This window comes from Salvelinus fontinalis, chromosome 22 (genome assembly GCF_029448725.1).
Source record: "Salvelinus fontinalis isolate EN_2023a chromosome 22, ASM2944872v1, whole genome shotgun sequence".
Classification (NCBI taxonomy): domain Eukaryota; kingdom Metazoa; phylum Chordata; class Actinopteri; order Salmoniformes; family Salmonidae; genus Salvelinus; species Salvelinus fontinalis.
This window is the reverse complement of record NC_074686.1, coordinates 1,954,856-1,965,953: the sequence shown is the minus strand read 5'-3', so window position 1 is coordinate 1,965,953 and position 11,098 is coordinate 1,954,856. Positions and strand designations below refer to the sequence as shown.

The 11,098-nt window shown below is 45.5% G+C and overlaps 1 protein-coding gene across 1 annotated transcript; it reads left to right on the top strand.

The window, feature by feature from the left end:
* Window positions 1–15: 15 nt before the first annotated feature.
* On the top strand, window positions 16–10,692 carry LOC129819536 (uncharacterized). Its single transcript, XM_055875877.1, has 2 exons — window positions 16–6,335; window positions 8,011–10,692. Exon 1 carries the CDS (start codon window positions 2,466–2,468, stop codon window positions 5,004–5,006), a length of 2,541 nt encoding a protein of 846 aa, XP_055731852.1. The 5' UTR covers window positions 16–2,465; the 3' UTR covers window positions 5,007–6,335; window positions 8,011–10,692.
* The last annotated feature ends 406 nt before the right edge of the window (window positions 10,693–11,098 follow it).

The following is an 11,098-nucleotide window of genomic DNA, read 5'->3' as shown; positions in this document are numbered from 1 at the left end:
TAGATGTGTGCACTGCAGACAGAGTGGAGAATGCGAAGCTAGAGTAAAGATGTACTGTAATATACAGTATTTGGTTAAATGTATCTAGTTAATAGTGATGAGTCGGCTATAAGAGCTGGCTCGCATATCAGAAGAGCCGAATCTTTTTATAAAAATATAAAAACATTAAGATATTAACAATCAAAAGATTTAAATGAGTAGAATGAACTAATTAAAAGAACGAAAAAGGAAATAATATAGGCCTAAATGCTCAAGCACACATTCGTTCTGACTGTCTGATCAGTCTAACAGCCTCACCTGTTGTTCCTGTCAATCAGATGTAATAAATACCATTTAAAATAACACAAGCATATTGCTATTACGTTGTTATAACTAACTTCTTTCAAAGCAGGGTTTCTCACAAACTCATAAGCACACATTTCAAGACACACACACACCCAGAGACAGATGGCTGACACAAACCCCACACAAACACTGATAAGACAGGAAAGGCCTTGATCAAAAGGGTGCTTGGGTCTGCATTTCACGAGATACTGAGACACACACACACCCAAGGACAGAGGGCTGAGGCAAACCTTTCATAAACACTGATAAAACAGGAACATCTACGCACACACCAAATCTCCTGTTTTAGCTGAACATTTCAAAACACAGAACTCTGCTACCAGGCCCAGAAGGACGACACCCAGATCGACAGGACCAATCAGAAGACCAGAACTACTAGACTCAACCTACTTTCTTTACTGTATATAATGTTTATGCACTCTGTTATCTGGGCTCTGTCTGGAGGTTCCTTGTGAACTGAATGAACGAGTCCGTGCACGCTTGTACCAGATATCTTTACTCTGAATAAACTGTCGCTTGTCATACAATTTACCACCTAGTCTGAATCGATCCTTGACCGGCTCACCCTTCTCCATATCCCATTATCAACAGAAACTTGGTAAGCAGAGGATGGTTGTCTAGATACCCGGTCCAGAGTGGTTGATGTTGATGCGAGGGGGCGAGTTGGTGGAAGGACGGTTCACGGAGGACAGGTGAAATCTTTTGGGGGGAGGACAACAATTCTGCTCAGCTCGGGAAACTGATCTCAAGGTCGACCATAAACAAGGTAAGCAAAACCTGTTAAATCAAACTTTGCATATTGTCGTATTAGTTTATCCAAATTTTGATCAGTATCACCGAGTGTGAGTATGAATTCTTGATTAAATTTATATACAGATGACAAAACTGAACGGCAGTGAAGTAAACATATGTGGGAATAATTTGTGATAAGACTTATTCAATAGTCCGGCTGAGACCGGTAAGGAATAAGCTTATTTGTGCTGTACTTATTCAATAGTCCGGCTGAGACCGGTAAGGAATAAGCTTATTTTGTGCTGTACTTATTCAATAGTCCGGCTGAGACCGGTAAGGAATAAGCTTATTTGTGCTGTACTTATTCAATAGTCCGGCTGAGACCGGTAAGGAATAAGCTTATTTTGTGCTGTACTTATTCATTAGTCCGGCTGAGACCGGTAAGGAATAAGCTTATTTGGGCTGTACTTATTCAATAGTCCGGCTGAGACCGGTAAGGAATAAGCTTATTTGTGCTGTACTTATTCAATAGTCCGGCTGAAACCGGTAAGGAATAAGCTTATTTTGTGCTGTACTTATTCAATAGTCCGGCTGAGACCGGTAAGGAATAAGCTTATTTGTGCTGTACTTATTCAATAGTCCGGCTGAGACCGGTAAGGAATAGGCTTATTTGTGCTGTATTTATTCAATAGTCCGGCTGAGAACGGTAACGAATAAACTTATTTGTGCTATACTTATTCAATAGTCCGGCTGAGACCGGTAAGGAATAAGCTTATTTGTGCTATACTTATTCAATAGTCCGGCTGAGACCGGTAAGGAATAAGCTTATTTGTGCTATACTTATTCAATAGTCCGGCGGAGACCGGTAAGGAATAGACTTAAAGTATGGGTGTGTGATGAAGGCTTGTTTGATAGTTTGGCACTAGCCAATGTGATGATAGGATATGCACGGTGAGTAATTTTGTGAAATATTTAAAGAACTGTCACGTTCCTGACCTATTTCTGTTAGTTTGTTGTATGTGTTAGTTGGTCAGGACATGAGTTTGGGTGGGCATTCTATGTTTTCTGTTTCTATGTTGGTTTAAGGGTTGCCTGGTATGGCTCTTAATTAGAGGCAGGTGTTTGGCGTTTTCCTCTAATTGAGAGTCATATTTAGGTAGGTTGTTTCACAGTGTTCGTTGTGGGTGGTTGTCTCCTGTGTCTGTGTCTATGTTACACCATACGGGACTGTTTCGTGCGTTCTCCGTTTTATGTAGTCATTTTTCCTGTTGTGCGTTCTGCGTGTTTTATGTAAGTTCGTATGTTCAGGTTTGTCTACATTCGTTTTGTTGTTTTGTAATATATCAAGTGTTCTTCGTGTGTTTAGTTCGTCTTGTAATTAAATCATTATGTATTCACAACCCGCTGCGCCTTGGTCGAATCACTACTCCTCCTCTTTGGTTGAAGAGGAGGAGGAACACCGTGACAGAACCACCCACCAAACATCCAGAACCAAGCAGCGGAAGTTCGAGCAGGATAATACACAGGACTACTGGACTTGGGAGGACGAGCTGGATGGAAAAGGTCCTTGGGCGCACATTGGGGAATATCGCCGCGCTCGTGAGGAGATGGAAGCAGCGCGAGCCCAGGAGCGATGGTATGAGGAGGCAGCAAAGAGACGTGGCTGGAAACTGGTGAATCAAGCCCAAAACTGCAGATATGAGGGGAAGCGTCTAGCACGGAAGCCCGTGAGTACTACCCAAAAATTTCTTGGGGGGTGGCTAAGAGATAGTGGGCCAAGGGCAGGTAGGAGACCTGCGCCCACTTACCAGGCTAACCGTGGAGAACGGGAGTACGGGCAGACACCGTGTTACGCAGTAGAGCGCACGGTGTCTCCTGTACGTGTGCATAGCCCAGTGCGGGTTATTCCACCTCCCCGCACTGGTAGGGCTAGATTGAGCATTGAGCCAAGTGCCATGAAGCCGGCTCTACATATCTGGCCACCAGTACGTCTCTTTGGGCCGGCTTACATGGCACCAGCTTTACGCATGGTGTCCCCGGTTCGCCTACATTGCCCGGTGCGGGTTATTCCACCTCTCCGCACTGGGCGGGCGACGGGGAGCATTCAACCAGGTAAGGTTGGGCAGGCTCAGTGTTCAAGGGAGCCAGTACGCTTGCACGGTCCGGTATTTCCGGCACTACCTCCCCGCCCCAGCCCAGTACCACCAGTGCCTACACCACGCACCAGGCTTCCAGTGCGTTTTCAGAGCCCTGTTCCTCCTCCACGCACTCTCTCTATGGTGCGTGTCTCCAGCCCAGTGCCTCCAGTTCCGGCACCACGCACTGAGCCACCTGTGCGTCTCCAGAGCCCTGTACACACTGTTCCTTCTCCCCGTACTCGTCCTGATGTGCGTGCACTCAGCCCGGTGCCAACAGTGCCGGTACCACGCACCAGACAAATAGTACGCTTTGAGAGTCCAGTGTGCCCTGTCCCTGCTCCCCGCACTAGGCTTGGAGTGCGTGTCTCCAGTCCGGTGCCTCCAGTTCCGGCACCACGCACCAGGCCTACAGTGCGTCTCAGCCGGCCAGAGTCTGCCGTCTGCCCAACGGCGCCTGAACTGTCCGTCTGCCAAGCGCTGCATGAACTGCTCGTCTGTATTGAGCCTTCAAAGCCGCCCGTCTGCCATGAGCCTGCAAAGCCGCCCGTCTGCCATGAGCCTACAGAGCCTTCCGCCAGACAGGAGCCGCTAGAGTCTTCCGCCAGACAGGAGCCGCTAGAGCCTTCCACCAGACAAGAGCAGCCAAAGCCTTCCGCTAGACAGGATCAGTCTGAGCCATCCGTCTCCTCAGCGCCACCTGAGCCATCCGTCTCCTCAGCGCCGTCTGAGCCATCCGTCTCCCCAGCGCCGTCTGAGCCATCCGTCTCCCCAGCGCCGTCTGAGCCATCCGTCTCCCCAGCGCCGTCTGAGCCATCCGTCTCCCCAGCGCCGTCTGAGCCATCCGTCTCCCCAGCGCCGTCTGAGCCATCCGTCTCCCCAGCGCCGTCTGAGCCATCCGTCTGTCCCGAGCCATTAGAGCCGCCCGTCTGTCCCGAGCCGTTAGTCAGTCAGGAGCCGCTAGAGCCATTCGTCAGTCAGGATCTGCCAGAGTCGCCAACCAGACAGGATCTGCCAGAGTCGCCAACCAGACAGGATCTGCCAGGGCCGCCAACCAGACAGGATCTGCGAGGGCCGCCAACCAGACAGGATCTGCCAGAGCCGCCAACCAGACAGGATCTGCCAGAGCCGCCAACCAGACAGGATCTGCCAGAGCCGCCAACCAGACAGGATCTGCCAGAGCCGCCAACCAGACAGGATCTGCCAGAGCCGTCAGTGAGCCATGAGCGTCCAGAGCCGTCAGTGAGCCATGAGCGTCCAGAGCCGTCAGTGAGCCATGAGCGTCCAGAGCCGTCAGCCAGCCATGAGCGTCCAGAGCCGTCAGCCAGCCATGAGCGTCCAGAGCCGTCAGCCAGCCATGAGCGTCCAGAGCCGTCAGCCAGCCATGAGCGTCCAGAGCCGTCAGCCAGTCATGAGCTGTCCCTCAGCCCAGAGCGGCTATTTATCCAGAAATGCCCCTCAGTCCAGAGCTGTCTCTCTGTCCGGAGCTGCCTTTCAGTCCGGAGTTGCCTCTCTATCCTGAGCTACCTCTCTATCCTGAGCTATCCCTCTGTCCTGAGCTATCCCTCTGTCCTGAGCTATCCCTCTATCCCGGTGCTGCCCCTTGTCTCGATGTTACCCAAAAGATTAAGGGGGTGTAATATGAGGGTGGTCATTTGTAGGGGGAGATGTAAGCTGGGATTGACTATGGTGGGGTGGGGACCTCGCCCTGAGCCTGAGCCACCACCGTGGTCAGATGCCCACCCAGACCCTCCCCTAGACTTTGTGCTGGTGCGCCCGGAATTCGCACCTTAAGGGGGGGGTTATGTCACGTTCCTGACCTATTTCTGTTAGTTTGTTGTTTGTGTTAGTTGGTCAGGACGTGAGTTTGGGTGGGCATTCTATGTTTTCTGTTTCTATGTTGGTTTAAGGGTTGCCTGGTATGGCTCTTAATTAGAGGCAGGTGTTTGGCGTTTTCCTCTAATTGAGAGTCATATTTAGGTAGGTTGTTTCACAGTGTTCGTTGTGGGTGGTTGTCTCCTGTGTCTGTGTCTATGTTACACCATACGGGACTGTTTCGTGCGTTCTCCGTTTTATGTAGTCATTTTTCCTGTTGTGCGTTCTGCGTGTTTTATGTAAGTTCGTATGTTCAGGTTTGTCTACATTCGTTTTGTTGTTTTGTAATACATCAAGTGTTCTTCGTGTGTTTAGTTCGTCTTGTAATTAAATCATTATGTATTCACAACCCGCTGCGCCTTGGTCGAATCACTACTCCTCCTCTTCGGTTGAAGAGGAGGAGGAACACCGTTACAAGAACTGAAGGTTTAAGTGTTAAATGTTAATGTTACATGTGTGAGTTGAATTTATTTGTTAAATATTAATGTTGCATGTGTGAGTTGAATTTATTTTGATTGAAACGTGGTGAATATTAAAACATTAAATGACTATTTGGGAAATGTGCTGAATTGATATTGGGGAGGGTATAGTGTAAATTGTTGGTTGCGCATTCCACAACGCCGGATAAATTAATAATATACATGACATTTAAAAATTCTGAGTGTACGAGGGAGGAGCTCTGAGATAAGACAGAGTACATGTCTCCAGGAATACATCGCTGGTATTAACCGGTGACGGGCTAAGTATATTCAGATAGTCTAATTAAGGTATTTCTTTTTATTAAGCTAATAAAATAAAATATAAATAAGCATAAAATATACGATATATGACAAAATGACGACCCCCAATACTCCAAAGCTTAAATTTAACGATTTTCTAGATCAGAAGATACAAGATAGAGCAGGGGGAAAGGAACAATACAAGACGGTAAAGAAGGTTTGGGAGGGAGTGAAGCTGAAATGGACACAAGCAGGTTACTTTAGAGGGGGGAAACTCCAATCTATGCAGAAAGGGCTAGAGGACGCAGTGGAGAAAGCAAGAGCAAGTGAGACAGAGAGGAACAAGACACACATGTTTAAGACGAGGGAAAGATAGAGACATGTTTGTATGCTGATGACAGAGAAAAACTTCAAACCAATTCGGAGTAGAGAGAATACATTTAATAACTTCTTTAGGTTAAATTTACAGACTAATGATATTATTGTTATGGATTGGCTGACATGCGATATAAATTTAGCGAAGTATATGGTAAGTTTACACTTTGGAATGGAGAAAGTTGAGAAGTTGATTTTACTTATACGATAGTTTTGCTGCTAAACTCAGTTGGAGTAACTAGATGTTTTGCCTAGAGGCATGAATAAGACAGTCATTTTTGGTATTATATTGGCTAGTTGCTGCGTTCTGAACACAGGTTGAGCGCTAGTAAACGCATATCTTTATTTGGACTATACTAATCTATTTGATAAAAGTACTAAACCTGTATATTTAACATTTGATAATGATTGGCAAATCCATATATTTAACCACAACTTTGAATTTAGCATTGGGTATTATAGGAGGAACGGGATACAATTTGTACTTTCCCCACCGGGTGTGGCCGTATTAAATTATGCTAGAGAAAATTGGTTGTGTCATTTAGAGGGAAAATGTGTACATTATAGCTTTGAGATACTTTTCAAAAGTTGCTGAAAGTTATTGGTTTTGGTTTAGGTAACACCAGAGAATTCGAACAATAAGTAAACGTATTCTAAACGTGATCTGTTTTCATTATGGGGAACAATGAACGACTCGCAACCTGGTATGGCTGGCAGGGAGTTTTTAAAGGGACAGTACACGTTTATCACAGTTGTGTCACATGAAACATCGGGGAAATTTAAAACGCATGATTTAAGGGTATTATCATAATTATTAGGTTTTGTTTTTGTGGTAAACGTTTGTGTTAAGGGGTTTTCCGTGTTCCCAGAGACAAGATATCTTAAAAGAATACACTCATATTGGAATAGGAGTTTTACTTTCTGAGTTTTATTTAGGCAAGGGACTTTGAGAAGATAAAGGGTTCTTTTGGTATGTCTAGATATGGTATGGAACACGAATGTAGGTGTAACCTTTTTGACCTATTTTCATTGCATTTTCCGGTGACTTGATCACTCACGGGGGAATGTAGTGAGAATAATGAATTTGTGTCATTTGGGATACTAGTTTTGAGGTAAATTGATTATAATTGAGTTTATAACTCTTGACCATAAGGTTAGCATTTGTTTTGGCCATTAGAAGATAGAGATAGGTTTATTAAGGTTATGTAAGGACTTTAGAGATTGACACTATAAGACATGTTGTTATTTTTAAATCCATGATTTCAGATAAAGTCAAAACAGTGAGACACTTAGTTAATATTGCAAAGGAACACATAGTTGTTATTGACTATTATTAAAAAAGGGCAGACAGAGGGGTCTACCCCGCACTGTTGAGACCTTGAAGGTTTGAGAGTAGAGTGGGGAGGGTGGACCAGGAAATGAGCAAGGTAGGCTGTGAAATAAGATAGGAGAGAAAGGGTTTAACATATATAAGCAGCACAGATACATTTTAAAGTAGATAAGTCACTTGACAGAGAATTGGAAAAGAATAGATATGAATGTACGCCCAAGGGAGAATTGGATATGCTGCGAATGAAAGGGACGTTTCTATATTATAATGTACTAAGTCATTATTTAGAGCCAGGTATCAAACGGGGGAGGGGTACATTGTGGTCTAGGATAGGATGGGGCCTATTGGATAATAAACATTGTGGTCTAGGATAGGATGAGGCCTATTGGATAACAAAAACAAAAACAAAATTCAAGCTAATAAATAGGCATAGAAGTTAAATAAATAATCAGATAGAACAAATGACAAACTGTTTGTTAACCAAACCTGTATGTCCAAGATTTTATGCACTACAGGTGAATTGCAGGTGAACTCACTCAATCCAGTCCCTGAGGCCTGTTGGGGGGACCATACCAAGGACTCCTGGTAACAGCTAGCTGAAATAGCTACCCGGATTCATATCGCACTGCGGGAGGGTGAGACACATTGACACTGTCGAACAAGCACAGTGTCCGAGAGGAGAACTGGAATTAACAGAATTCTGGGGGCCATCTCTCGGATGAAGATTTCCTTTTCCCGTCATTCCATCCCTGTGTTTGTTCATAGAAGTGAAAGTGTTGCTTGATCTCTGGCTGATGATGTGTTCTCTGGGAGAGGATGGGGCTTTACAGGACTGCTTGTAGTCCTGAGCTGTCTGTTTAGGATACGATGGGGATGTTACCATCACAGTACTGCCAGAACCACCACCAGTTTCAACGGACCAGGGTTCAGCCACCCTCCTCCACCACTTCAAGACCAAGTCCCACGCCATCACCTAAGCTCTCCAATCTGGTACAGGTAATAAATGTAAAAGACATCTCAGATAGTGACCAACTGGGCACTGAAACTGGTTATGAGGGAAGGGAGAATATGTGGTTGGCCTAAAAAAACACTTAATAGAAAGGACTGTGTTGTATGGGGACATGCCAGACCTATTCTGGCTGCTCACCCATTTGCCCTAAGTAAGGGGGAAGGTTGGATGTGCATATTGGAAAGTTTAAGCCAAATTCAACCCTGTGTAAAACTCTGAGTCTTGTGTTCCCAGAAGTCCCTCCCCAGAAGGCACCGTGGGGAGTTAAGGCAAGAGGGGGATATTACAGCTGTAACACTGGTATAGGTAGAGGTATAGACTATGGGAGGTTCCCTACTACTGCCTGCATCACTAATGTCACTATTAACTAGAGGTGTTGCTGATGTATGGTGGATGTGTGGACCTGCCAGGCGGTTGACCACATTTTGAAAGGAGATTGTCAGGGCACATGTGCTTTGGCCAGTCTGATAAACACCATTGCCTATTATTGAGGTTACAGCTCCGAGAGTACAGATAACATCCACACCAACCTGTTGGGGGTCCCAATAGGGGTCCCCCACGAATTCCAGACATTAAACAGGAATGATGGCCTGTGGCATCTGATGCCCATCATTGGCCCAGCTATTGTTGATGCTAAACAAAATGCCTGGATCAATTATATCTACTATAATTAATAATGATTTGTTAAATACACCCACACAGCACTTACGGGGATGGCTGAACAATTAGATGCTACCTCTCAAACCAGTAGACAAAATAGACTAGCACTGGACATGATTCTGGACGACCAGGGAGGTGTATGTAAAATGTTTGGAGAACAGTGTTAGACGTTTGTCCCTAACAATACTAGTCCGGATGGGAGCATTTCAAAAGCTCTGAGTGGGTTGGCAAGGTTATCGGTGGAGATGAGGGGTCTTGCAGGTGTGGAGGAGAGTGGACTGTTCCCCTGGCTGGGTGGTTGGTTTGGTAAGTACACTGCAATGATGATTACTGGATTTCTGACCCTAAGTTGTTGGTTTTCGTATGCTCATGTGCCGTAATGCCTGTATCATCCCTTGTTTGAAGAAGTCTGTTACAGATGTGGAAAGGGCCTGGTATGATGCCGTTGTTTGATGCTCCAGTTGGAGAGGCTGATACGAAATCAAGCTTTCGCAGGAGAGTGGGCCTGACAGAGGAAGACCCTTGGTTCGCTGTAGTTGATGTTGTCGAATGAATAAAAAGTGATGTTTGTCCTCCCTGTTGTGAAGGTTTGAAGTTCCCGGGTGGCGATGAGCCCACCTGGTACAGGTTGTATAGAGGGATGGACCTGAGGGTTTAACATGTTCTCGCTTTTTTGGTTACTAATGTGTGATTGGCCACACCAGTTGTAGCACTTGGAGTGGTCTCCTTTTGGTCCTTGCTCATCCTTATTTTCCCTTTTCTTGTGGCAGACGAACCAGATCCAGATCTTCTTTATGATGAATTCTAGCTTTTTTATGTCACGTCTCTTGTGAGACGTGAAGAGGGGGAATTAAAACTTTCTCTCTGAGAAAGTTTCCCTGGTTGTTTACTTTTTCTTTTCTTACTTTTACCTAGTTTATGTCACGTCTCTTTGGAGACGTGAAGAGGGGGATTTGTAATAAATACCATTTAAAATAACACAAGCATATTGCTATTACGTTGTTATAACTAACTTCTTTCAAAGCAGGGTTTTTCACAAACTCATAAGCACACATTTCAAGACACACACACACCCAGAGACAGATGGCTGACACAAACCCCACACAAACACTGATAAGACAGGAAAGGCCTTGATCAAAAGGGTGCTTGGGTCTGCATTTCACGAGATACTGAGACACACACACACCCAAGGACAGAGGGCTGAGGCAAACCTTTCATAAACACTGATAAAACAGGAACATCTACGCACACACCAAATCTCCTGTTTTAGCTGAACATTTCAAAACACAGAACTCTGCTACCAGGCCCAGAAGGACGACACCCAGATCGACAGGACCAATCAGAAGACCAGAACTACTAGACTCAACCTACTTTCTTTACTGTATATAATGTTTATGCACTCTGTTATCTGGGCTCTGTCTGGAGGTTCCTTATGAACTGAATGAACGAGTCCGTGCACGCTTGTACCAGATATCTTTACTCTGAATAAACTGTCGCTTGTCATACAATTTACCACCTAGTCTGAATCGATCCTTGACCGGCTCACCCTTCTCCATATCCCATTATCAACACAGACACGCAGTGTCAACCAAAGAGCTGAGGGAGGGCTGAGCCAACTCACTCACAGTCACACACTTAGCAGCCGAGGAAAGAGGAAGGACAACTGTGAAGACAACAGCTGGAAAATGAGTCGGAAGCACAGTAGCATGTTATAGTGTAGAACTTGCCAAAACAAAATATCATAGAAATCTGGTTATACGCACAACCTACATCGGCATATGCGAACTGTGCACCCAACTGTGAAGCTAGCTGTAGAGGAGCTTTAAGAAACTAGCGGGCCTGCTAGTGATAGTGGTGGAGCCAGCACCTCCACACGTGGAGATGTATCCACCCAGTCAAGTAGGCCTATTCCACGATC